The sequence below is a fragment of the Colias eurytheme genome, chromosome 28, assembly GCF_061535395.1.
Source record: "Colias eurytheme isolate Ceu_HAF_F1 chromosome 28, ilColEury1 Martin Lab GWU primary, whole genome shotgun sequence".
Taxonomy (NCBI): domain Eukaryota; kingdom Metazoa; phylum Arthropoda; class Insecta; order Lepidoptera; family Pieridae; genus Colias; species Colias eurytheme.
In genome coordinates, this window is record NC_143007.1 from 5395254 (window position 1) to 5422042 (window position 26789).

A 26789-nucleotide genomic window follows, 5' to 3' on the forward strand; every position below is an offset into this window, starting at 1 on the left:
TAAAAAAGAAAATCTCCTACTTATGTAAAAATAACGTCGACTCACCACAAAAATGTTTTTCATTGTTGTTTATTTTTCTTCGTTTAAAGAGAAATATAATTTTATTTTGATCCAAACGTCTTATATACTATAATTATTATAAACCGTATTGAATCAAGCGTAGAATTAACAAGCAATAAAAATAAATGAATGCCAATAATAAGTGTCGATGTTAATTTTATTTTTCATCCGATTTTCCAAGTCTTGTTATTGTAATGACTTAATTAGATATTAATTTATTTATGCATATACTTATTTTTAGTGCAATGAAACTTAGAAAAATTGGTTCTCGAAGATTAAAATTTGCTATTTTCAACTCGGATAAAATAATTATAATATGTAATTTGATTTGTAATACGATTAGTCTGTAGCTTCGCGCGGTTTCACCCGCATTGCTCCGCTTCTGTTGGTCTTAGCGTGATGATATTATATAGCCTATAGCATTCCTCGATAAATGGGCTATCTAACACTGAAATAATTTTTCAATCGGACCAGTAGTTCCTGACTTCCTGAGATTAGCGCGTTCAAACAAACAAACTCTTCAGCTTTATAATATTAGTATAGATTATAATATATGTATGTTTATCAGCCATCTGGTTACCATAATACAAGCGAAAGCTTAGTATGGGATCAGATCGTGCCGTGTGTGAAAATTGTCCTGAATTATTTATTTATTTATTTTATTATATATAACTAGCGGTCCGCCCCGGCTTCGCCCGTGGTACATATGAAAAATAGATATTGGCCGATTCTCAGACTTACCCGATATGCACAGAAAATTTCATGAGAATCGGTCCACCCGTTTCGGAGGAGTATGCAGACTAACATTGTGACACGAGAATTTTATATATAAGAAGATATAAAATATCATAATATTTATACATGAAAATCAATGTCATAAAAAATGAATCAATGCTAAGGTAGAGCATAATTTAGTTTAGATAGGCTTCATACCGATTATTTTTATATGTTCAAGTAACTATTTTCTATATTAATAAAGTACTAGCGGTCCGCCCCGGCATCGCCCGTGGTACATATTTACGTTTTCTCTACATAAGAACCATCCTCGTACTTCGTACTTCAAGGAATATAATAAAAAAAGAATTATCGAAATCGGTCCACTCGGTTTTTGTATGTATGGAAGACTGCAGCATTCCGCCCGCGGCTTCGCCCGCGTTTTCAAAGAAAAACCCCTAAAGTTCCCGTTCCCGTCGGATTTCCGGCATAAAACTTATCCTATGTGTTAATCCAAGTTACCCTCTATATGTGTGCTTAATTTCATTGTAATCGGTTCAGTAGGTAGTATTTACGTGAAAGAGTAACAAACACACACACACACATCCTCACAAACTTTCGCATTTATAATATTAGTATGATAGATAAATGTTCTGTATGTTCTTTATAAAATCGTAAACTAAGCATTTGAGTTAGTACGACCAAATATTCGTGTACTACAAGCAAAGTCGAGGTGCATAGCTAGTTTATAATAAAAAAAATGAACCGATTTCGTTAATTATTAAACTGAACCGATTTCGTTAATTATTTTTTTATAATATTTCTTGAAATACGAGGATGGTTCTTATGGAGAGAAAACGTAAATATGTACCATGGGCGAAGCCGGGGCGGTCCGCTAGTTACGAATAAAAATCATTAATTAAAGGAATAGTAGTGTACCCTAAATGAGTATTTCCACAACAAATGAGCCATATTGTAACGTAATTGGCCGTAAACCGTGCAAATCACTGTTGATAAAGTATTTTTAATTTTTCAACGAGAATTTTGCACGTGCATTTAAAAATAAACGATTGGTGGTATTATTAGAATAGATTTAGAATCACGTCAATATATTTGCGTTGTTAAAGATATGAAATATATAGGTTTCCACCCGCGGCATCGCCCGCGCAGTCAAAGAAAAACCCGCATAGTTTCCGTTCCCGTGGGATTTCCGGGATAAAACCTATCCTATGTCCTTTCTCGGGTATCAAAATATCTGCATACCAAATTTCATGAAAATTGGTTCAGTATTTTAGGCGTGATTGAGTACCAGACAGACAGACAGAGTTACTTTCGCATTTATAATATTAGTATGGATTTTATAAATTCTTCTATCACTTATCCTATGAGAGAAGTTCAGATTAGACAGACGACGCCGTGGGATCACCTAGTTAAAGTACAAACTTCCTATCCTATGCTATTCTACGAAAGTTTATGCGGATGGATGGATGATGGATGTATGCTCCATATGGGCATAGTCCTTGTGGATGGTACGATTTTAGTATAATTTTTAATGACAGAGTTGAGATTATTTGGTTACTAGCTGTGCCCCGTGGTTTTACCAGCATTGCTCCGCTCTTGTTGGTCTTAGTGTGATGATATTATATACGGCCTAGCCTTCGTCCATTAATGAGCTATCTAACACCAAAATAATTTTTAAAATCGGAACAGTAGTTCCTGTGATTAGCGCGATTAAACAAACAAACTCTTCAGCTTTATAATATTATCTAGTATAGATTGGGCTATAGGCTATAGAACATCACGCACCAAAAGAAGGAAAGAAACAATGAAAAAAAATTGTAAAAAAGTAACAAAATATTGCTGTTAAAAGCAGACGAAGTTGAGTGAACCAACTAGTTATAAGCCAAGTTTAATATAGTTCATTATAACGATTTTAGTAATATCCATATCGTTTATTATGGAATGCGCAATTTCTCTGTAATTGCCTTTAGTAATTAACTGTGAAGTATTTATTTCTAACTAGCTGCTCCGCGCGGTTTCACCCCCGTGGCTCCACCCCTGTTGGTCGTAGCGTGATGATATATATATAGCCTTCCTCGATAAATGGGCTATCTAACACCGCAATTTTTCAAATCGAACCAGTAGTTCCCGAGATTAGCGCGTTCAAACAAACAAACAAACAAACAAACTCTTCAGCTTTATAATATTAGTATAGATGAGATGTGATTCTAGATTCAGCTTTATCATATTATAACTGGCTGTACCCCGCGGTTTTACCCGCATTGCTCCACTCCTGTTGGTCTTCGCGTGATGATATATAGCCTATAGCCTTCCTCGATAAATAGGATATCTAACACTGAAAGAATTTTTCAAATCGGACCAGTAGTTCCCCAGATTAGCGCGTTAAAACTTTACTGCCTAACAAAAAAACACGCATTAAATTCGGATAACGCGTTTGCGAGCTACAGTGTCACAGACATATACACACACACAAACAGACACACGCTCTTTTTCGTCGGGGGTTTAAAATGATTTCAAATATCAAATGATTTCAAATAATGAATCCTTTCATCTTAAAGGCGCAAACTAGTCATGTGGGTATCTGGCAGAATTTTCAGCGTTGTGGAGTTTGCCTCTGCAACATTATGCGGAGCTAGGGCCTTTTTGCAGCCACAATGCAAGCCAGCCCCCCTAGTCAAGTGGCTTTCTGTTAGCGTAGCGTTCAATAGAATAGACTACGAATGTATGAGATTGACGTAAGCTGTAGATAAACGTATCTACAGCCTTCGTCAATCTCATACATTCGTAGTCTATTCTATAGAACGCTACGCTAACAGAAAGCCACTTGACTAGGGGGGCTGTTTTGTAATTGTATTTGTATAATATATACATTTGTCCCATAGAAATAAGTAACTAGAAGGTTTAAGAAAAATAAAACAACCAAAAATTCTCAGTGCACATATATTTGTTACAATTATAATAATTTATATAATAATATACTTAAAACTATTAAAGCTGGCGCAGATTTTGTTGGGTTTCACCGCATGACACTAAATTCTTCTATTCAAGTATTTTACATCGAATCTATGTTAAAGCCGGCTACTCATGTACCCGCAGCAGGGGTAATATTGGAAATAGGCTTAATTGTGATGTGCTTAGTACATGAGTGATGTCCTTTTTTATTTCTATTGTGTACATAATCTACCTTAATTTTCTTTTTTTTTCCAATACATTGGCTGCTCGGGTTGCTTGGAAGAAATTGCTTGAAGCAATAAAGCCGCCCTTTGCATCAAATGTCCTGTCTGTGTGTGTGAAATTTGTATTTGTGTTGTATGCAATAAAGATTATAAATAAATAAAATAAGTAAATACATGGAAGATGAAAATCCATGGAGGGTTGTCGCGTAAGAACCACAGGACAGTTCTTTGGCATATTATGATATATATCATGTAGTTAGATAAAAGTAACATATTATGTAAAATTAAATTGTAATATTGACATGATTTTAAAAGAGTGGAGTTTCTTGCCGGTTCTTCTCCATAGATACTGCTTTCCGAATCGGTGGTAAATGTTAAAAATATGTAATGACGCTTCGAAAGTGCTTCTACAAGAAGTCTTATTGAATAAATATTTGAGTTTGAGTTAAGCAGGCAATTTAGAGAACAGCTGAAATTGCTCCCACCACCGTGGAATCGAGATAATTTCAATATTGCCCCTACGGTAGGTACGTGAGTAGCCGGCTTTTGGTTTGTTGGTTGAAACTCTGATAGCGTATATTAATGTAATAAATTTTTAATTTATAGAAAAAGTTATGATAGGAATCCGATAATTCGGATACAGTAAGCTATAAACCTAATGTCTCTTTAAAATTTTTATAAATTTACAAAAAAACCCTTTGGTTGGGTATTTTTTGGTTCGGGTTTTGTTACCAAAAATGTTAAGTTTCTAAAAAGTTTATGTATCTATGTGCGGAGAAGAATTCTTTGTTGGTAATCGAACTATCAGATTTCATTTGCATAAAATAAACTCAAAAATCTCATCATTTCCAGCTTAGCGCTTTAACCAACAAACCGAATCTAGAATACACATAAATAACAACCACACAGAACACTTATATATTTTAAACATTTATTAAACAACGCGTTTGTGATTCGAAAACATTTTTCGATGTTTTGTAAACATTAAAATATCATTTACAAGCTGTGCACGATCATTTGTATAAAAATGGCGTTTTTTGATAGTTACTAAATAAAAAAAAGACGTTGGCACTCGAGGACTGCCGCGGTAAAGCTATTGCATGCTATGCCTTCAAGCCACACCTCCGTGCCCGTCGGAGTGGGGAGCGTGAGGTTTTTTCGTTACGAAATTTCTGGATTTCTGGGTCCCCGCGCTCAAGTCCAACGATAGAAGCTATGCAATAGCTTAAAATAAATAAAAATTAGAAATTTACACAAAAATTTAACGTTTTTTGGTGAATTTGGCAATTTTGGCACATACAACACAATATTTTATTTAGCAGGAAAAAACACATTATTTAAACAATTTATTTTAACTGTTAACAAACTTATAAATTAAAGAAATAAAACAAACAATAATTTTTATATTAAAAAAACATGAATAAATGGTAACTTATATCCCAATTCAATTCAGGTAAAGTCTATTATTGTTATACCATAATACATTAAAATATTTTCAGTAATTAATGACACAAAAAACGCCATTACTTGATCACCTCTCGTCGAGTGCAGACGTGTCACAGCGAATTGGAAACTAGATAACAAGCAACGTAGAATATCAATTAATTTAATAATATTAAAATTATTATATTAAATACAAAACTTAACAGTAAACCCGTTTATGTTATTAAAAATATAATAATTAATAAATAAAATTATTGTTCAGATAAATAGAACAAAAAATATATAATTCCTTAAAAAAATGTATTTAAAATTCATTTATAGTGTACCTACAAGATAAGTTAGAAATATTTTATTTTAATGAATTTACATAAGAAAAATATACAAGAAATATAATAAAAAGTACTTAGTAATTACATATTATATACTTGTCTATGGCAATATTATTTTTTGTAATATTTATCTGAACACTAAATTGTATAACCTATCCACATATTAACGTAAATAACAACAAACTTAGCTAAATATTTTATAAAACATTAACTTTTCTCGATGCAGTGATTTTTCAAGCAAGAATAAAAAAAATCCCTATTCTCAACATATAAATAAATAAACAAAAGATTTTAGTTTGAACAATCTTTTCTCATTTTATAAAACTATTAATTATGTAATTTTTTTTGAAAAACATCTTATGAAATGAGGGTACTTTTCAATTACGTCACATAAACTAGTTCAATTATTATTATTTTTTGTGACAACCTCAATAATACAACAAAAAATCACTGCACCGAGAAAAAACACAAAAAAAAATAAAAAAAAACAACGTAAATATGTACACTATTCTGAGTTGGCTACTACCGAGATTGGCCGGTATTTTGAAAAATTTTATTAATTCGGATACACTATATAAATATTTCAAAACTCTACAGGGACGTTTATATAATTGGCACATTATATACAAAAAGCTTGAAAATAACTAAGTTATATACAGGTTGTCCCAAGAAGTATGGATGAACCGAAGCCAGGAGGTAGAGGACCTAGATGGCTATCCGAATCACCCCCATGTATGGAGTTATGACTTTTTTTCAATTTTTCACTTATCGCCGAGTACGAAGAGATTTTTATTTATGGTGACGTCAATTATTGCGGTAGATGCTTGATATTTGTTGTGTGCTAAGCTGAAAGATAAGGCCAATTCAGTATGGTAACATTTACTATCTTAAGATCTTTGAATGGAATAAAAAAAAAGAATTAAATGCCAAGAAAGATAAAATCACCCAGTAAATTCACAACTTCATCTCTAGATCCTCTACCTCCTGGCTTCAGGTAGAAGATACTTCTTGGGACACCCTGTATATAAGTAACAATTTCACTTATACAAGTTTTTCATAAAATACGATACGATTAAAATGAAATAGGTATGTTTTTTAGATCTTACGTAAGTAGTTTTTTTTTAAAGTTATAAAAAAATATAATTTACGAAATAAACCACAAAAATGTAAATTTAGCTATGTATAGTAGCTCAACAATAAGTATATTTTTTTTATAAAAAAATGTTACAAAAAATATAAAAAAATATCGTATTTTATGAAAAACTTTAATATGGGAACCATAATATGGGATTATAAGGTTAAGTATAACTACAAAAAACAATTCTTTAATATTTAGCAAAATGGACGTCTACATATTTTGGTACAATTCTTCAAGCAAGAGTATAAGCTTAATATCATATAATATAATAATTTAATGACGGTAGTTTGATATTTCACTAAAATTTTTCCAATATTACAACTACCCTCACAAAAAGCGAAAAATGTTTGAAAACAACTTTCAAATATAAATGCGAGAAGCAGTGTACGTTAAAATTACGTTAGAAAAGTCTAATCAGTTGTGGATCAGCAGTTTTTAATTAAAAGAAATATCTATATATCCCTTAGGCTTATAACATTTATTCTTTAACCAGGAATAATACCTCCTTTTATAACCCCATATCTCGTTTCTGCCGTTTGTACAATGATTTATCCACAAGATTCCCCGATTTTGATATATTTGATCATCGAATAAACATATTCAAAGAACATGTCTGTCGAATCTTGAAATGATGTCCTAGTTTTGTTGTTAATGTATTGTATAATGTAACCATTATTTTTATTGTCTTTCTTTTATATGTAATATTGAATTATCGAATTTTTAAATATGAATTTATTGTAATACGCTTTAGATAACTTTAAGCTGTATCCCATTGTAGTATTGTAATTGTACACATTTTGTTGGGTTGCGATCTGCTCGTAAAATTGATGTGGCGCCTATGGACCCGGCAAGATCGTAGCCTGTTGTGTGTATTTAATTTGAATAAATAAATAAATAAAAATAAATTCTAAACATTTGGACATAAACAACATTGAGACATATATGCGTCTCTTTTTTACACGTAACGATATTATAAGTAAAAAGGTGTAGATAGCTTATTAGCGCACTACGGTAACGTTGAAATGTGGCTAATTAGCCACATTGTTGTCTCTTTCGCTTATCATCATTAGCCTATATATGGTCTGTATCTTATATTAGCTTCACCTGTATGTTTGTAAGTAACCGACTCCTCTACACTCGATTTTGACTTTAAACGGACAGATTTTCAAACTTTGTACACTTATCAAGGATCGGTGACAATACAATAATTTCATGAGTTTAAGCGTATTTTTAGGGTTCCCTACCGAAGGGTAAAACGGGACCCTATTACTGAGACTTCGTTGTCTGTCTGTATGTCTGTCTATCTCATAAACCGAGATAGCTAGAAAGCAAGTTCACAAATGATGTATTTCCATTGCCGCTATAACAACAAATACTAAAAATAAAAAAAAGTAAAATATTAAGGACCCCCCCATAGTACGGAACCCTTCGTGCGCGAGTCCGACTCGCACTTGGCCGGCTTTTTTAGATTTTTACTTCTAATATCATTAATTACGGAATGAGTGAGCGGGACGGCTAGCATTGTGTGAACAGCTTGAAAAATCCTCGGCCTTTTTCGGGCGCTGGCCCCATTAGCATAGGAACTTGGTTTTTGTGTGTGATCGTTATCTGGAATAAACGAATAAATATATGAAAATCTGAAAAAAATAATCTTTGCATATAAGATTTAATATTATGTTTTTATGTGTGGGAATTGATTTAAAATTTAAATAATATTTCGTACACCTAAAAAACTTTGCATATATGGATAAAAATATGTAAGTAAGAATATTCACTTATAATACCACAAGAGCTTCAAAATTATCGGGTATTTTCCGATAGGTTCGTTGCAAACAAATGAAGGAGTCAAGTTTTTAGTTAAGGTTAAAAAATGTACAATTGACATTATCTGTGAATCAAATCTATGATAATATTATAAAGCTAATTGTTTGTTTGAACGCGCTAATCTCGGGAACTACTCGTCCGATTTGAAAAATTATTTCGGTGTTAGATAGCCCATTTATCAAGACAGGCTATATATATCATCATGCTACGACAAACAGAAGCGGAGCAACGCGGGTGAAACCGCAGAGCGCAGCTAGTCAATAAATAAAAAGTAACTGTAATACCTTGCAAGGTGTCTGCATCCACGGTTCGCCATCTATCTGCATGGGGAATGTTCGCTTCGTTGTTATTGTCACTGAACTGCATTGCGCTAGACGACGCCCTGATGCTCGGAGACCTAAAATTGGAAATAGGTCATAAAATAAATTTATCTCCATCTAATATACGCCTCCTTGGTACAGTGGTTGACGCGTGAGAGTAGAACCGAAGGGTTCTGGGTTCGATTCCCGGTGGAGACTTAAAAGAAAATGTCTCGGTCTGGCAAGACACAGAAGGCTGATCACCTACTTGTCCCTAAAGAAAATCGATCAGTGAAACAGATGTACATAGTACAATGCATCTGCCCCTTACCCCATTAGGGGACATGGGACTTCACTTACTTATTCTAATTTATAAAATTCTCGTGTCACAATGTTCATTCGCGTACTTCTACGAAATGGCTTGGCCGATTCTCATGATATTTTGTGTGCCTATCAGGTAGCTCTGTGAATTGGTCAACATTTTTCACCCCCCTAAGGGTGGCTACTCACGAACCTGCCGCAGGGACAATATCGATTGCACGGCGGTCGGAGCAATTTCAGTTGTTCTCTAAATTGCCTCTGCTTGCCTATACACATCACAATTAAGGAAGCAATTTCAATATTGCGGCAGGTAGGTGAGTAGCTGAAATTGCTCCGACCGCCGTGCAACCGAGCTTGTTCCAATATTGCCCCTGAGGCAGGTACGTGAGTAGCCCGCATTAGTAATAAGCAGGCAGAATAACGTTTTTTGGGATAGCTAGTATTCCTAAATATTATCTTATATATAAAATTCTCGTGTCACAATGTTAGTCTGCATACTCCTCCGAAACGGGTGGACCGATTCTCATGAAATTTTCTGTGCATATCAGGTAAGTCTAAGAATCGGCCAACATCTATTTTTCATATGTACCACGGGCGAAGCCGGGGCGGACCGCTAGTATTTATATACATAAGAGGCGTGTAAATACTTACCAGTTCTTACTTGTCCCATGTGTAAACAGTTCTCCAGACCAATAACTTCTATTAATTTATCACCGATATCTGAAAAATAATGAAATAGATTATGCTTTTATCTTAAAATATTTAAATTTGAACTTAGTGGCATTACAGAGAGTTAGAGTTAGTCAAAGTGTTGTTTGAAGATAATTTTTTAACAAGATGTTAAAAAAATGTTGACTTGCTTAAATGTACATAGTAGTTTTGTCAATAACTGTATGTAGCGTATATAGTGTGAGTGAAGTACAAATATAGTGCAAGTGTAATGTTAATGTTACCAGTGTATTCCGCAATGTCGTAGTGTGAGTATACTGCCAGCACAGAATACATAATACATAGTAGCTAAACGCTACAGAACGGACACTCTCCGCCTTCCGCTTAAATTAAACACTTACCTCCCCCGCACGATCAGACTAAAAATGGTCCATATTTATCTACAGGGACGATACGCAACGAAGATTGACAACATTAATCAAATTGACTTAAAGTAATTATATTATTTTGGATTTGTGATTATCGTTTTTCGTAAAAAATGGTTAGATATTGTGCTGTTTACGGATGTATTTCATCAGAAAAACGCGAATTTTTTTTTACGCTAGTCACAAATGTGCCAACCATAAAGCGTTAACACACACATTTGCAGTCTCTACAGTGTGACTGTCAAAACGATAATTTTGTATGGAGTGTCCGGGGTGTGCTGCCAGTATAGTGTGATTGTATAGTAGGAATAGTGCCTTATCCAGTTGCCTTTAGTGCCATTAAAGTGAGTGTTGTGTGTATATGTTTGTTTATATTTAAATGTACATTAAAATTAATTACAATTAATACATTACCCTGCTGTTTATCCGGTAAATGCGGTCTAGGCCTGGCTCCCCACAAATTAGAACCACCATGAGTATACGGTATGTATTGATATACCATCAGGTGTAGTGTGAGTTTAGTGTCACTATAGTGACATTAAACTCAAACACTACAGTATAGTGTGAGTGTATAATAGGAATAGTGCGTTACTATGTTGCTTTTAGTGCAAGTTAAGTGTGTGTAGTACCATAATAGTGTGAGTGTATTATGTGTATAGTGTCTATGTATTTATATTTAAATTTAAATGTACTATATTACCCTGTTGTTTATCCGGTAAATGCGGTCTAGGCCCAGCTCCCCACAAATTAGAACCACCATGTGCATACGGTATGTTCAGAAGTGCTACACCCTGTAACGCACCACCACGACGTAGTGGTAGGGCTGTACCGTCACACTGTTGAAATAATTATTTATTTCACTATACAGAAACACAGAAATAATAAATTTAAAAATTAATAAATGATAAATAGATACGAAGTACTAACAAATAGCATTACTCGTTATAAAACATTCGAAACAGCTCACTCACACAAACATAATAATATTATTTCGACATTGGTTCGACTTGCATGAGATATAGAAAATCCATACTAATATTATAAATGCGAAAGTAACTCTGTCTGTCTGTCTGTTACTCAATCACGCCTTAACTACTGAACCAATTTGCATGAAATTTGGTATAGAGATATTTTGATACCCGAGAAAGGACATAGGCTACTTTTTATCCCGGAAATCCCACGGGAACGGGAACTATGCGGGTTTTTCTTTGACTGCGCGGGCGAAGCTGCGGGTGAAAAGCTAGTATATGATATGAGTTAAAAGAGATGGTATATTGTATTTTTTATAATTTGGTAATATTTAATTTAACAAAATATATAAAGCGAACTGCTCTGACGTCACGAAATAAATTATTCCATTTTTTTTTCAAACATTTTTTTTTCTACTAAAAGCTTCTTTTTCCCTAAAATCTCACCACAATATCAATATTTTCGTGTAAATTCTTGCAGCTGGCAGCGAACTGTTCCGACGTCGCGAACTCGAAGTACCACAACTTGTTCTTCATTCGCGAACTGAATTTATCAGGATTTCTTTCACGTTCTGTATGGAATTTTACGCATATTGCTGCGTCCTGGAATATTTTTAATTGTTAATTAAGAATCTTGTTTTTTTGAGGGTAACCTTTATTCTGATATTTTTAACAAACTTTTTGTTAGTTTTAAAGTCTGTATGTGTGTTTTTTTTAATATTTTTTAAGGAAATTATGCAACGTTATGCTATATGCCAATTTTAGATCTGTCAAACATCTTCCTAGATCAAAGATACAGTGAAGTGTTTACAAAATGTATTAAGTAAATCGGTCGACAAACAACAATGAATTTAAATGACCTTAAATTAAAATTCCAAAATTTTCTAAATAGATAAATGTTGGAATACTGTTAACTTTAAAACTAAAAATTTTTTCAATAAACATTTCGTTCAATACTTACCACACCAATAGAAAAATAATTATTGATGATATTATATGGTACAGATGTAGGATGTGGAGCGGAGTCGGGCATCTGTACTAGTTCACACTGAAATAGAATATAAATAATATGTATTAATATAAAAATAGGCTAGCAAATTATTAGAAATAGAATTATTTTTAAATCATAATAGTATAAAAATATTTTGTGTAACAGAACATTGGCTTAAACAATGTCAGTTGTTATTAAATATTGATAATTATAAATTAAAAAGTATATACTATAGGGCACATGCTATTCATGGAGGTTCTCTTATTTTTGTTCACAATAGTGTTAAATGCAAAGAACGAACTGACATTGTAAGTCTTTCTGTAGAACGCACCATTGAACTGTCCTGTGTTGAGCTTGAGCGTTATATTATTGTTTGCGTATACAGACCTCCTTCCAGTGACTATAATATGTTTGAGACAGTCATGGAAGAAACATTAAAGCGTTTAGGCAGGAGTAAAAAGAAGGTAATAGTATGTGGTGATTTTAATATTGATTTACTTTCACACACACAGACGGCAACAAGAATAGTTAATTTGTTTCACTCATTTAATCTGTATAAAGTTTTTGATGAACCCACACGAATTACACCTACTTCTGCAACTTGTATTGATAATATATACTGTGATTGCAACTGTCTAGAAAAAAATATCCTCAATATACTGACTTCAGATCACTGTGGCCAGAAAGTAGTTTTGGAATGGGATTGCATACCTAAGTTTAAAAGAATTAATGTTAGGCCTATAACTAAAAAAGGCATTGATAAATTTAGAGATAATATTAATAATAAACTGCCTAACCTGAATGATCAATCCTTTTATAATAATCCTTGTGAAATGTTTACAAATCTTTTTAATTTAGTTCATAATGAGTTTAAAAAAATATTTAAAGTTAAATCTTTAAGTATCACCAAGGATTTACCATTTAGTCAATGGGCAACACCTAGTATACACAGATGCAGGAACATTCTATATGAGTTATATGGCATGAAGCAATATAACAAAGACTTGTCATTCCATAATTATGTTAGAAATTATTCAAAAACTTTTAAAAAAGTTTGTTTCACTGCCAAGTGTCTATATGTCAGAGATAAAATACGCAACTCTGATAACAAAGTTAAAACTGTTTGGACAATTATTAATGGTGAAATGGGCAAAAGCCGGACAAATAGTACCATAAAACTTGTAAATGCTGGCAGGGTAATTGACAAAAGTGCTGATGTTGCGCTTGCTTTTGAAGATTTCTTTAGTAGTGTCCCTGTTAGTATTACTAAAAAATTAAATTCATCATCAGTGCTTGCGGAGTCCTATTTGAGGGACCATGTTGCGGAGTGTAATGTATTATTTGAATTACGACATGTGACTGCAGATGAAATTGTTAAAACTTTTAAAACATTAAACTTAAAAAAAACATGTGATCTCTGGGGAATGTCTGTGAATTTAGTAAATAATATTATAGAAAACATTGCCAACCATTTAGCGTTTATATTTAATCAATGTTGTGACTGTGGTATATTCCCTGATTTATTAAAGTTTAGTAAAGTTATTCCTTTATTCAAAAGCGGTGACCAAGAAGACTGTAATAACTATAGGCCTATTTCTATTTTACCAACTTTGAGCAAAGTCTTCGAGAAATTGATTTTAAACCAATTATGTAGTCATTTTGTTTCAAATGGTTTACTGCACGCCAAACAGTTTGGTTTTACAAGGGGGCGCTCTACCACTGATGCTGGAATAGCTCTTTTGTCACATATATATAAAGCATGGGAAAATTCAAAGAATGCTTTGGGGATATTCTGCGACCTTTCTAAGGCTTTCGACTGTGTAGAACATTCCACTCTATTACGGAAACTAAATTTTTATGGTATCAAAGGTTTATCTCAGGACCTCATAGCTTCATATCTTCAGAACAGGGTACAGACCGTTGTTGTTAATGGAGAGAAATCTTGCGGTGCGCCGATTAACATTGGTGTTCCGCAGGGATCTATCTTAGGACCGTTTTTGTTCTTAGTGTATATTAATGACCTACCTTATTATTTGCAGGATATGTGTGAAATAGTACTGTTTGCAGATGATACCTCATTAATATTTAATGTGGATAGATATGACACAAATGTTGACGAAGTAAACTCTGCTCTTTTACGCATATCTAATTGGTTTAATGCTAATAATTTATTATTGAATGCAAAAAAAACAAATTGTGTAGAGTTTATCCTTCCAAATGTAAAAAAGGTCAAAAGGGATATCATTTTAAACGGGGAGGTATTATACCCTGTCGAGTCTACTGTTTTTCTTGGTTTGACACTAGATGAGAAGCTACAATGGGGGACCCATGTTGCCACCACCGCTGCTAAGCTCAGCTCAGCTGCATATGCAGTTCGAAGAATAAGGCATCTCACCGATGAAGATACGGCTAGATTGGTTTATTTTAGTTACTTTCATAGCATTATGTCCTATGGAATTCTACTATGGGGCAGGGCTGCAGATATAGAAACTATATTTATATTACAGAAAAGAGCCATACGCTCTATATATAATTTACGTGCTCGGGACTCACTAAGAGATCTCTTTAAGAATATTGGTATCCTCACTGTACCATCACAGTATATATTTAATAATGTTTTACATGTACACAAAAACGCGGACTTACACACAAAAGTAGGAGATAGACACTGTTATGGCACAAGGAATAGAAATAAAATTGAAATGCCATTTTATAGGTTAGCTAAAGTTAAAAATTCATTTATGGGCCAAGGTATACGTTTTTACAATAGAATTCCTCATAGTATTAAAGAGTTTAGTAGTGTTAAATTTAAAACTTATTTAAAAAATGTATTAGTTCAGAGAGCCTACTACAGCATTAAGGAATATATGGAAGATGAAAATCCATGGAGGGTTGTCGCGTAAGAATAACAGGACAGTTCTTTGGCATATTATGATAATATATAATATCAGTATATTATTATTAGTCTGTGATAATATTATGTAGTTACTTAGACGTAAGTAACATGTAATGTAAAATTATATTGTATATGGACATGACTTTAAAAGAGCAACTATGGAGTTTCTTGCCGGTTCTTCTCCATAGATACTGCTTTCCGAATCGGTGGTAAATTTAAAGAATGTAATGACGATTCAAAAGTGCTTCTGGAAGAAGTCTAATTGAATAAATAAATGTTTGAGTTTGAGTTTGAGTTTGAATAATAAGTCGGGTTTTCCTTCCTGACGCTATAACTCCAGAACGCACGAACCGATTTCCACGGTTTTGCATTCGTTGGAAAGGTCTCGGGCTCAGTGAGGTTTATAGCAAAGAAAAGGTGTCTCTGGTGGCGAAACGGAGTTTGCTAGTATGTACATATTAAAATAGGACAGTTATATCATAATTATCGGCATATAAAAAAAAGCTTGTGTGCCGAGCACATTTGTTAGAAGTGAAACTTTTTTAGCAAGATTCAAGATACTAATCATCACCTTATTATATGACGTGACGGTATTTTCATGACCTTGAAATTTCAATCTCAACGTTTTACTGCAAAAAACTATAAAAAAGTCTATAGTATCCTTTAGTATAAAATTATCGTGATGATTTTGGTATCTTGCCAAAACAGTTTCACTTCTGACACGTGTGTACGGCACATACGCAATTTCTTTAACTACCTACATAATAAATTATTTATTTTTGCATGTAAACACAGGTAAAGCCGCGGTTATAAGCTAAAGTTAGTAATACATACATCATGAGTGATATTCTCAATGTCGATCTGCCATCTGTCCATCATAACAGTACTGGCTTTGGCTATTTTGTCCAATATTTTGTGTATCGACTCGCCTTCGTATCTAGAATTAGAACAATTTAACAATTTATTGACGTGACAACGTCTTATAATTCGATTGAACGCACGAAAAAACATGACTCATGCGGCGTTACATCGCTCTGAGGCGTTCCATGTAAGGCTTGAAGAGCGAGCGAGAGCGCGGAACGAGCGACAAAGAAGCACAATCGGACGTTGTCACGTTCAACTATTGTCAGTAAACCGACTTTACCGACAAACATTTTTTTTAACTACATGATCTTGCTAATGTATAAATAAATAACTTTGACTGACCGGTTGGCTTGGTTGGTAGTGACCCTGCCTTCCAAGCCACTGGTCGTGGGTTTGATTCCCATCCGGTGGAAATATTTGTGTGATGAACATAGATGTTTGCTCTGTGTCTGGGGGTTGATTATCTATGTAAGTAAGTATTTAAAATTATATATGTATGTTTATCAGCCATCTGGTTTCCATAACACAAGCGAAAGCTTAGTATGGGATCAGATCGTGCCGTGTGTGAAAATTGTCCTGAAATATTTATTTATTTATAAATATATCTCACCCTCCACCCCATCTCAAACACCTGGCCAGATCATTCCCAGTGCCAAGCGGTATAACACCAACCGCTGGCTGCGTTTCCATTTGGATTTTATCTGAAAGTATTATAAGAATTAATGATGTAAGAAGACTGGTACTGTAATATTCAGTAAAAAGTAAAGTCAACATTTTTACATTTAAGTAAGTCTGAAAATGTATGGAGAAATTAATAAAACGACGAGGTTTGTATAGTACAGCCGGCTACTCACGTACATGCCGTAGGAGCAATATTGGACAAATAACAATCACGGATCGGCGTCGGAGCAATTTCAGCTATTCTCTAAATTGCTCCTTCTGCTTGACTATACACATTACAAGGAGCCAATTAAAGGCGCAATTCAAATATTGCGCCTGCTGCAGGTGTGAGTAGCCGGCTTTACAAAGACATTCATATGCAACTGTGAATTTAGAAGTACCTATGTTGTTTAAAAATCGAGTACTTTAAAATGTAAAGGCTTGAATTTGTAACTTTATAGCTTCACCATAGGCAACGAAAATAGATAACGATCATTTGGACAAGAATTAGGTAAAGGTATGTACGCAATTTTTCGAAGAACAACAAAAAACTAAAAAGCGAATGAAGGTCAGAAAACTGTTTTGGCATTATTCATTTTATCATATCCAAAATTAAAAGGACAGGAGTAGTTATAGAAGAGCAATTCATAGAAACAAAATAACAGGTTTAAGTTAAAATTGGACTAAAAATAGGTAAGATTTGGGAGACAGTAACAGGAATAACAGGCACTTACCCATAGTTTCAAGTACCCAGCCTACAGTACCATCACCACCGCAGCAAATCACACGGTAGCTCTTTACGTCTTTGAACATTTGGAGACCTGCAAAAATCAATAATTTGATAAAAATATAAATCTAATTTGGTAAAGATACCTCTATAATTAATAACAAATGAAGGTCGTGTTCCATCGTTACAATATATTCACTGAAAAGTGTTTCATGGTTGAGATGGTTGTTAATCATCTAAATTCGATTGCTCTGGCGGGTCACGAGTGGCTGAGTTGGTCAGGCATCCGCCCCGGAATGGCGCGAAAGGATGCGGGTTCGAGTCCCGCTGAGTGATCGAATTTTTTCTACTCTTTATAAATTTATATTTATAAAGCATTTGAATGCCATAAAACCAACAATATCAATTTCAAGCTGCTTTATAAAATAGTTATAAGTTGTTGCTTTCGACTACAATTTTGATAAACAAACTTGAGAAATGCGTTTGTGCATTTTGGTTGTTTCGAAAGCAAAAGCTTTCGATTATAATTTTGAAAAATGCATCTGAGAACAGTTATTGTTAATATTATGTTACGTTATTGCTCCACGGCAAAAAAAAAATTAAATCATACAAACATACAGGTGAAGCTAATAATAGTGTGTTAAAAATTTTAAAATCTCACCCTGCATAGGCCCACCCTTGGTAATATCATGTACTTGTCTCGGATTCAGTATATACTGTAGTTTCCTTAACACCCTCGCCCCTTGCCTCCCCCCACTCTTGGGGTTGATGAACACGAGTAACGGACACGAACCGGGAGGGGGGGTGATTTGAAAGGATATGGGGGGGGCGCGGTGTTCTTTCTTCTTGTCTTCCGCAGCTATGGAAGTGGGAAGGGATATTGAGACGGGGAGGAGTTGCTGAAATGATAATTTTGTTTTATTTAATTGTTATATGTTTTTGTGAAAAATATTGTATGTTTCTGACTGTTTGAAGTTAAGCCAATATTTCAAGATCGATCTATACTAATATAATACTATAAAGGTTTGTATGTATGTATGTGTGAAATTTGGCACAGATAATCTTTAGACCCTGAGAAAGAATGTTCTTTCTAAAAGGTAGCCTATGTAGGCTACCTTTTATTACGAAATATGTACCACGGGCGAAGCCGCGGCGGACCGCTGGTATTAGATAAAATCAGTTCAGTCATTCTCTAGTTTTAGCGAGACAAACGCAATTGATTTTTTAATAATAAGTAGATATGTAACTATTACTGAATAAGCGTTTTTTGTGATATTGTAAACTGTGGAAAAATTGTGATATAATTAACAAAACAACGCATGGACGATGGTTTTTTCGAAAATTCATCAGACAAGTGAAATTCAAACGTTGTACCGCCTACTAACCTGTCCGTCGCTTGCGAACTTGTGTGAGTGGATCAGTAAGTTAGTATTTGAGTGAGTTAGTGTGTGAGTGGTCAGTGAGTTAGTGTATGAGTGAGTTAGCGTGACAAATGAAGCAGGCTGTTCGTGTTGCGTGTTATGTGAGTTCTCGTGTGTGAGACTAAGTTAGTGTATGAGTAAGTCAGTGTGTGACTTAGTAAATTTGAATGCGATTTTGTGAATAAGTGGCTACGTGTATATATGTATCACAGTTAGTGTGGCAGTGAGTGAGTGTATATATATATGTATCACAGTTAGTGTGGCAGTGAGTGAGTGTATATATATATGTATCACAGTTAGTGTGGCAGTGAGTGAGTGTATATATGTATCACAGTTAGTGTGGCAGTGAGTGAGTGTATATATATATGTATCACAGTTAGTGTGGCAGTGAGTGAGTGTATATATATATGTATCACAGTTAGTGTGGCAGTGAGTGAGTGTATATATGTATCACAGTTAGTGTGGCAGTGAGTCAGTGTGTATGTGTGTCTGTATACCTGTTCCTGCTGCTGCCTGTGCGGCAGCGAGCGCTGTCGGTCGAGCACGAGCGGGCGGATGGCGGGCGGCGGCACGATGTGCGCCGCGTGCCGCCCGAGCGAGCACGTGTATATACCTGTTCCTGCTGCTGCCTGTGCGGCAGCGAGCGCTGTCGGTCGAGCACGAGCGGGCGGATGGCGGGCGGCGGCACGATGTGCGCCGCGTGCCGCCCGAGCGAGCACGTGTATATACCTGTTCCTGCTGCTGCCTGTGCGGCAGCGAGCGCTGTCGGTCGAGCACGAGCGGGCGGATGGCGGGCGGCGGCACGATGTGCGCCGCGTGCCGCCCGAGCGAGCACGTGTATATACCTGTTCCTGCTGCTGCCTGTGCGGCAGCGAGCGCTGTCGGTCGAGCACGAGCGGGCGGATGGCGGGCGGCGGCACGATGTGCGCCGCGTGCCGCCCGAGCGAGCACGTGTATATACCTGTTCCTGCTGCTGCCTGTGCGGCAGCGAGCGCTGTCGGTCGAGCACGAGCGGGCGGATGGCGGGCGGCGGCACGATGTGCGCCGCGTGCCGCCCGAGCGAGCACGTGTATATACCTGTTCCTGCTGCTGCCTGTGCGGCAGCGAGCGCTGTCGGTCGAGCACGAGCGGGCGGATGGCGGGCGGCGGCACGATGTGCGCCGCGTGCCGCCCGAGCGAGCACGTGTATATACCTGTTCCTGCTGCTGCCTGTGCGGCAGCGAGCGCTGTCGGTCGAGCACGAGCGGGCGGATGGCGGGCGGCGGCACGATGTGCGCCGCGTGCCGCCCGAGCGAGCACGTGTATATACCTGTTCCTGCTGCTGCCTGTGCGGCAGCGAGCGCTGTCGGTCGAGCACGAGCGGGCGGATGGCGGGCGGCGGCACGATGTGCGCCGCGTGCCGCCCGAGGGAGCACGCCCCGCCCGCGCTGCCCACGCAACGGTTGTGCAACTGCAGATATATTCAAATTAATATTTTTTGGTTTAATGGCATTCAAATGCTTTATAAATATAAATTTATAAAGAATAGAAAAAAATCGATCACGAGGCGGGACTCGAACCCGCATCCTTCCGCGCCAATCCGTTGCGGATGCTTGACCAATTCAGCCACTCGTGACCCGCCAGAGCGATCGAATTTATTCTATTCTTTCAGTTTTATGTGTCTAAGGGACACACCGCGCGCCATCTATTGAGATGATTAACAACCATCTCAACCAAAATGAAACACTTTTCAGTGAATTAATAATAAATTTATAAACTGTGCATATAGTTAAGTAATGTGTAATATTATTTATTTACTAAGTAAGTATAATTATTATCAAGTATGTATATATTTTAATATTTTTAAATATTATATTTTCTTTTTTTTATTAACCTTATACTGCAGTTTGAGCAAAAAATACATCCACTGTCAATTGCCATCCTAAGGCAACCACTGAAAATCAGTGTATTTTGTTACATTTAGTTACATATAAACTATAAATACACACATAAATTAACAATTATCAATGAAATAACAACTTACTGTAATATGACACCATCGGCAGTGCAATCCAGTGATTCCGTTATAGCCTTTAATCTTCTTCCGACACCGAGCGCATTTACCGTGGCAATTTCCTGAAATTAAATGTTAATTATTAAAAATATTTTATTACATGTGCCGATCCTCTACTTGGCCAGCGTGGTAGGTGTAGCCTGTACCACATGATGATGATGATGATGATGAACATGTGTGCCAAGCGCATGTGTCAGAAACATGTCAGAAATGAAATTTTCTACGTACGTCGTATAGCTAGTAATCTTTAGTTTTTGATTCTGTGTGGCTTATATTTTTTTTCGTTTGTTATCAATAAATATTTTATATATTTATTTTTATTTACTTTATTTATTTAAATCCAGCCCATCGGTAAGTGCTCGGTCGCCATATTGTGGGGCTCCGGTTTCCATATGAAGCCATATTTGCGTAGTTTTAAAGAGCTAATCATACATAGGGACATAGGGATATAGGGACAGAGAAAAAGCCCTTGTTAACGTGATAACGTTTTTAAAATCGTTTTAGTCGGGTGACATGTTCAGAAACTTGTGTCACACCAAAACCTCACGAGCGCGATCGCAGGTATAACGAGAGAGACGGACCGATCTCCCGTCTCATCTCGAGCGCTGCCACTGCATTATGTTATCACGTAAACATCTCGATCGTAAACCTACTTTACAAACAACCAATTTTTTATACTATGTAGTGATTACCTTCAACCCAATGATGCGACAGCGTGGTTGGAGCACGTCTCGACTTGCAGTATGTCGCGATGCAGGACGCCGGCGCGCGCTGTACACAACGCTCGTGGACTGTGAACTTGCAGACTGGAAATAAAAAATAATCATTGTTAATTTTTATTTATTTTATTTAAGCTATTGCATAGCTTCTATCGCGGGCCTTGAGCGCGGGGACCGAATCCAGAAATTTAGTAACGAAAAAACCTCACGCTCCCCACTCCAACGGACACGGAGGTGTGGCTTGAAGGCATAGCATGCAATAGCTTTTCCGCGGCAGTCCCCGAGTGCCACACGTCTTTTTTTATATTAAAATTTAAAATTAAACATGCACTGTAAAATTTAGTTAATGTTACCATTCGCATGCCAGCTGAGACTGGCGAATTGTGTAGAACATGTTCTCTCATAACACCAATGTATTACCACTTTTCTTGCGAATAAATTCATTTCATTTCATTTCAAACACTTATATGAGGTAGAAATGTATGAAAAATAAGGTGAAAATTTATGAAAAATAAACTTTGGTTTCCAAAGAGGAATTGGTTGTGTTTAAAGTTGAGGAAATTTGGTTAAAAATGATATGTGAGATACGTCCTTTTAAACCGCAAGCATACACCTACAAAGATCATTTTTCCATATCAATGAGCACTAGCACAAGCACAAAATCGTCTTAAGTCCCTTTAAAAGTGCAAGCAAATATAAACGTACTTTCACACAAAACAAAGCTCATTATTCTATATCAATGAGCACTAATAAATCGTCTTAAGTCCCTTTAAAAGTGTAAGCAAATATAAACCTACTTACATATAAAACAAAGCTCATTTTCCCATAGAAATGAGCACTAATCATCGTTTACATTAGTCACATGAAAATTAAAACCAATTTTAAACCTATTTACATATACAACAAAGTTCTTTTTTGCCTAGCAATAAGCACTCATAATTGTCATACGTCACACGAAAAACGTCATAACTCACATCGAAACTGCAAGCAAATATAAACCTACTTACATATACAACAAAGTCCTTTTTTCCCCAAACCGACCAGCAAGTTCAAACACAGATTGCAATACGCCGGTCGGTTGAAATGCTTCAAACGCCACGCGTGTTCGCCATCTTCTTTCACGTTTGTGTCCAAACCCAGTAGTACGAGCAGAGGTATTGTTGTCATACTGGAATATAATAATTTTAGAAATTAAAAGACTTTTTAACGGATTTTAAACGCGATTTATTCATTATTTTACTCTCCCGACGTTTGGAACAATTTCACGCTCGCTGTAAAGTGTTCGAAACGTCGGGAAAATAATTGAATGAATCGCGTTTAAAATCCGTTAAAAATCTTCTTTTTCTAAATGTTTAATTCTCGCGTAAAATCAAACACTCGAAAATACTATAATAATTTTATCATTTAGAAATTAAAGATTTTAAATAACGGATTTTAAACGCGATTTATTTATTATATTATTATTATCGAGGGACTCGAGCGTGGATACGTTTTGACGGTCATTCAACAATTGCTAACTACCTTCATTTATTTCATGATATAATATGATGTTGGCAGTATTGGCTTATCGCGTCTCCTAGTCTTTTGTTATGGTTGACACGGGGTTTTAAATTCTTAATAACAGAAGAAAATACTATAATTATCATTTGTATAAAACAAAATGACTGCAATTTGAAATATAACGGCATGATTCTCTATCGATCTAATGTTTTGATGGCATGATTCAACTATGTAAGCGAAAAAGAGACAACTCAAGTAAAATGTGGCTAATTTGCCACATCTTGACTTCGCTTGCAGAGCGCTAATAACCTTTTTACGTATTTTTTGCTTTTATTTTTTATCGATTTACATATTTTTGTAACATTCGTACATCTATATATATATATAAACTAGCGGTCCGCCCCGGCTTCGCCCGTGGTACATGTTTACGTTTTCTCTACATAAAAACCATCCTCGTACTTCAAGGAATATAATAAAAAAAGAATTATCGAAATCGGTTCAGCCGTTCTCGAGTTATGCGCTTACCAACACATTTTGCGATTCATTTTTATATAAAAGATGAAACGCGTCTCGCGTTGTCACGGCATCACGTGTGAACGGGTGGACCGATTTCGATAATTCTTTTTTTATTATATTCCTTGAAGTACGAGGATGGTTCTTATGTAGAGAAAACGTAAATGTGTACCACGGGCGAAACCGGGGCGGACCGCTAGTACTAATATAATTTTTTAACTTACCCTCCTCTTTTCCATTCATCTAAGGACACAGTTCCATCCGCGTCATAGTCAATTTCTACCATCATGTCTTGAAGAATCTGTGAGAAATAAACGTATTAACAATAACAATAATAATAACACACAATTTATTAACAAAGGTAATCAGACTAAATAAATATATCAGGATAATTTCACACACGGCACGATGATCCCATACTAAGCTTTCGCTTGTGTTATGGAAACCAGATGGCTGATAAACATACATATTATATAATTTTAAATAAATATTTATATAGATAATTATCACCCAGACACAGAGCAAACATGTATGTTCATCACACAAATATATACGGGTGGGAATCGAACCCACGACCTCTGGATTGGAAGGCAGGAAATAACATAAAATACACACAAAACCAAAAATACTTACAGGTCTCAACTCAGAAGTCTCCCAGCCAAGATACTCCGCGACTGTCATCATTTGATTCACAATGCAGTCCATTTCATTGGTGTCCAACACGCCATTACCGTCCGTGTCGTAGAGACGGAACATGACTGGAAAATAACATTTTAAATCAATAGTTTAACAATTTATTAAGCTATTGCATAGTATCTATCGCGGGCCTTGAGCGCGGGGACCGAATCCAGAAATTCCGTAACGAAAAAACCTCAAGCTCCCCACTCCGACGGACACGGAGGTGTGGCTTGAAGGCATAGCATGCAATAGCTTTACCGCGGCAGTCCCCGAGTGCCACACGTCTTTTATATTATTTAACACTTTTATAATACACTAGCTATGCCCCGCGGTTTTACCCGCAGTGCTCCCCTCTTGTTGGTCTTAGCGTGATCATATATAGCCTATAGCCTTCCTCGATAAATGGGCTATCTAACACCGAAAGAATTTTTCAAATCGGACCAGTAGTACTTGAGCTTAGCGCGTTCAAATAAACAAACTCTTCAGCTTTATAATATTAAGTATAGATACTTTCATTAAAAAGAAAAGAAAATTTAGAGAATGATAATAAAATATTAAAAAATTCTTTGACATAATAAATAGGTTTATTCTTCTTACATTTCCTTTCCTACCAGATTGCCTGGCAGAGATTGCTGTGTAGCAATAAGGCCGCCTATTGTACAATATATTTGTACGGTGTACCTTATTAGATTGTAACTACTAGATTTCCTTACATTGTTTTGTACAAAAAAGTATTATAAATAAAATAAATAAATTGGTACAGCCTATAATAGATTATTCGTCAAGATGAGAAGAAATACGAAGGAATCCTACAAGCTATAAATTTTCACGAATTTCACGAGCGATGGCAATTTTTTTATTATACAAATTAATTTTCATAATGATGATACTTACACTCAAGTTTATCCTCCGGCCGGCCAGCTTCAAGCAAAGACAGGTAGCAGACTATGTCTTTCAGGGATACTCTAGCTGTGTGAACCTCTAGAGTTGATGAACGACGCATTAGGTGCTTGTAATCTGAAAATTTTTGGGAATTTGGTTAATTTAGTAACTATGGGTAATTGGAAGATTTTATTAATTTAGATAATTATTAATACCTATCTGAGATATCTAGTTAAAAATTAAGTTTGGGTTCCAATTATTGATCTTGTGATAAATTTACTAATTGGAGAAGAATATCATGATGAAATCTATGTCCAATAGATTTGAAAGATATCATACACACTTACATATACAAACCAAGTAGAAAGATGGTTCAAATTCTGCTTTGTCATCACTTTTCCCTGATTTTTATATTTTTTCAAATAAATAACTAAGTACCCCATTATACCACCACATTATAAATTGAATATTATTTTGTCTAAATAAAATATAAACACTATAAAAGTTGGCTGATTTCCTTGAAATCCTTAAAGTCCTACAACTGTATTATTTTTGCTACTAAAGTTACTGAGCAGTAGTAACTTTACTACAACTCGTACGTATAAATAAAGAAAACCTGATTTTAAGGTAAAAAATTATAATTGTAGCTACAAATCAATCTTAGTAGACTGGTTAACCCGCAATTAGTTGCTACTTTTCCTACTGGAATTCCTGGACATCTGGCTATAAGATTTGCTGGTTTTATTGCACATTAAGCGAAAAATACTCTTACTAGATGAACCTAAACTTGAATATTACCTAAATAATGTCCAACTTTAGCTAGAAACCTATCTAAATAGACCTATAAGTCTAACATTCATAATTTTTCAGACACAGAATTACAGCTCCTAGTTCCTACTATACAATGGTAGAAAAATGTAATTTTAGTTACTAACCCTCAATTTTAGTAGACTGGTTCACTCGCAGCGAGTTGCTACTTTTCCTACTGGAATTCCTGGACATCTGGCTATGTGAGGGGCTGGTTTCATTCCTTCCAACTCCAAGCTCATGGGAGGAATAAGATGGGTGAGTTGTCACTGAGAACATGGGGTGGACGCTCCCTGGAAAAATATGTTTACCTATTATTTATAATTATTCCGTAGACGTGATAGATATGTCGTGGTCATATCGTAGATTTGATCATTTCATGATATGAGTGGCCATTTCACGAAATGGTCGCATATCGTGAAATGGCCAATTTAGTTTGGCCACATCATGATGTGGTTTGGGCAGATCAATGATAAGAAATCGTTTCACGATATGGCCAATTAACGCACGGTTTTTTCATGAAATGATCAAAATTATTTGATCATATCGTAAAATAGTTACATTAATCGTTGGTAGAGGCGCTGCAAGCTCTGTGTTTATGTGATAAGATGGCGGCCGCTGGCGAAAATTAAATTATTCGCAGTTAAAAACTTCATAATTCGTTTAATAACAATATTATGAAGAAAGTCAT

At 35.6% G+C, this 26789-nt stretch overlaps 1 protein-coding gene and 1 long non-coding RNA gene across 2 annotated transcripts in view; one reads left to right on the forward strand and one right to left on the reverse strand.

The window, feature by feature from the left end:
• The window catches only part of LOC149896654 (uncharacterized), a 209249-nt gene that overhangs the window by 94811 nt on the left and 87649 nt on the right, over positions 1-26789 (forward strand). The window lies entirely within an intron of this gene.
• Dgk (diacyl glycerol kinase 1) overlaps positions 8357-26789 on the reverse strand; it is a 70602-nt gene continuing 52169 nt past the window's right edge. Inside the window, exons 7-24 of the mRNA XM_090117685.1 lie at positions 26227-26391; positions 25304-25426; positions 24365-24489; positions 23956-24032; positions 22726-22886; positions 21692-21805; positions 20970-21061; positions 20256-20396; positions 18187-18424; positions 17533-17619; positions 16749-16839; positions 16109-16211; positions 12349-12435; positions 11835-11990; positions 11120-11255; positions 9977-10045; positions 8990-9102; positions 8357-8489 (exon numbers count right to left, since the gene is read on the reverse strand). Of these exons, the coding sequence (XP_089973811.1) occupies positions 8397-8489; positions 8990-9102; positions 9977-10045; positions 11120-11255; positions 11835-11990; positions 12349-12435; positions 16109-16211; positions 16749-16839; positions 17533-17619; positions 18187-18424; positions 20256-20396; positions 20970-21061; positions 21692-21805; positions 22726-22886; positions 23956-24032; positions 24365-24489; positions 25304-25426; positions 26227-26391 (2171 nt within the window). The 3' untranslated portion in view covers positions 8357-8396. The remainder of the gene's footprint in view (positions 8490-8989; positions 9103-9976; positions 10046-11119; positions 11256-11834; positions 11991-12348; positions 12436-16108; positions 16212-16748; positions 16840-17532; positions 17620-18186; positions 18425-20255; positions 20397-20969; positions 21062-21691; positions 21806-22725; positions 22887-23955; positions 24033-24364; positions 24490-25303; positions 25427-26226; positions 26392-26789) is intronic.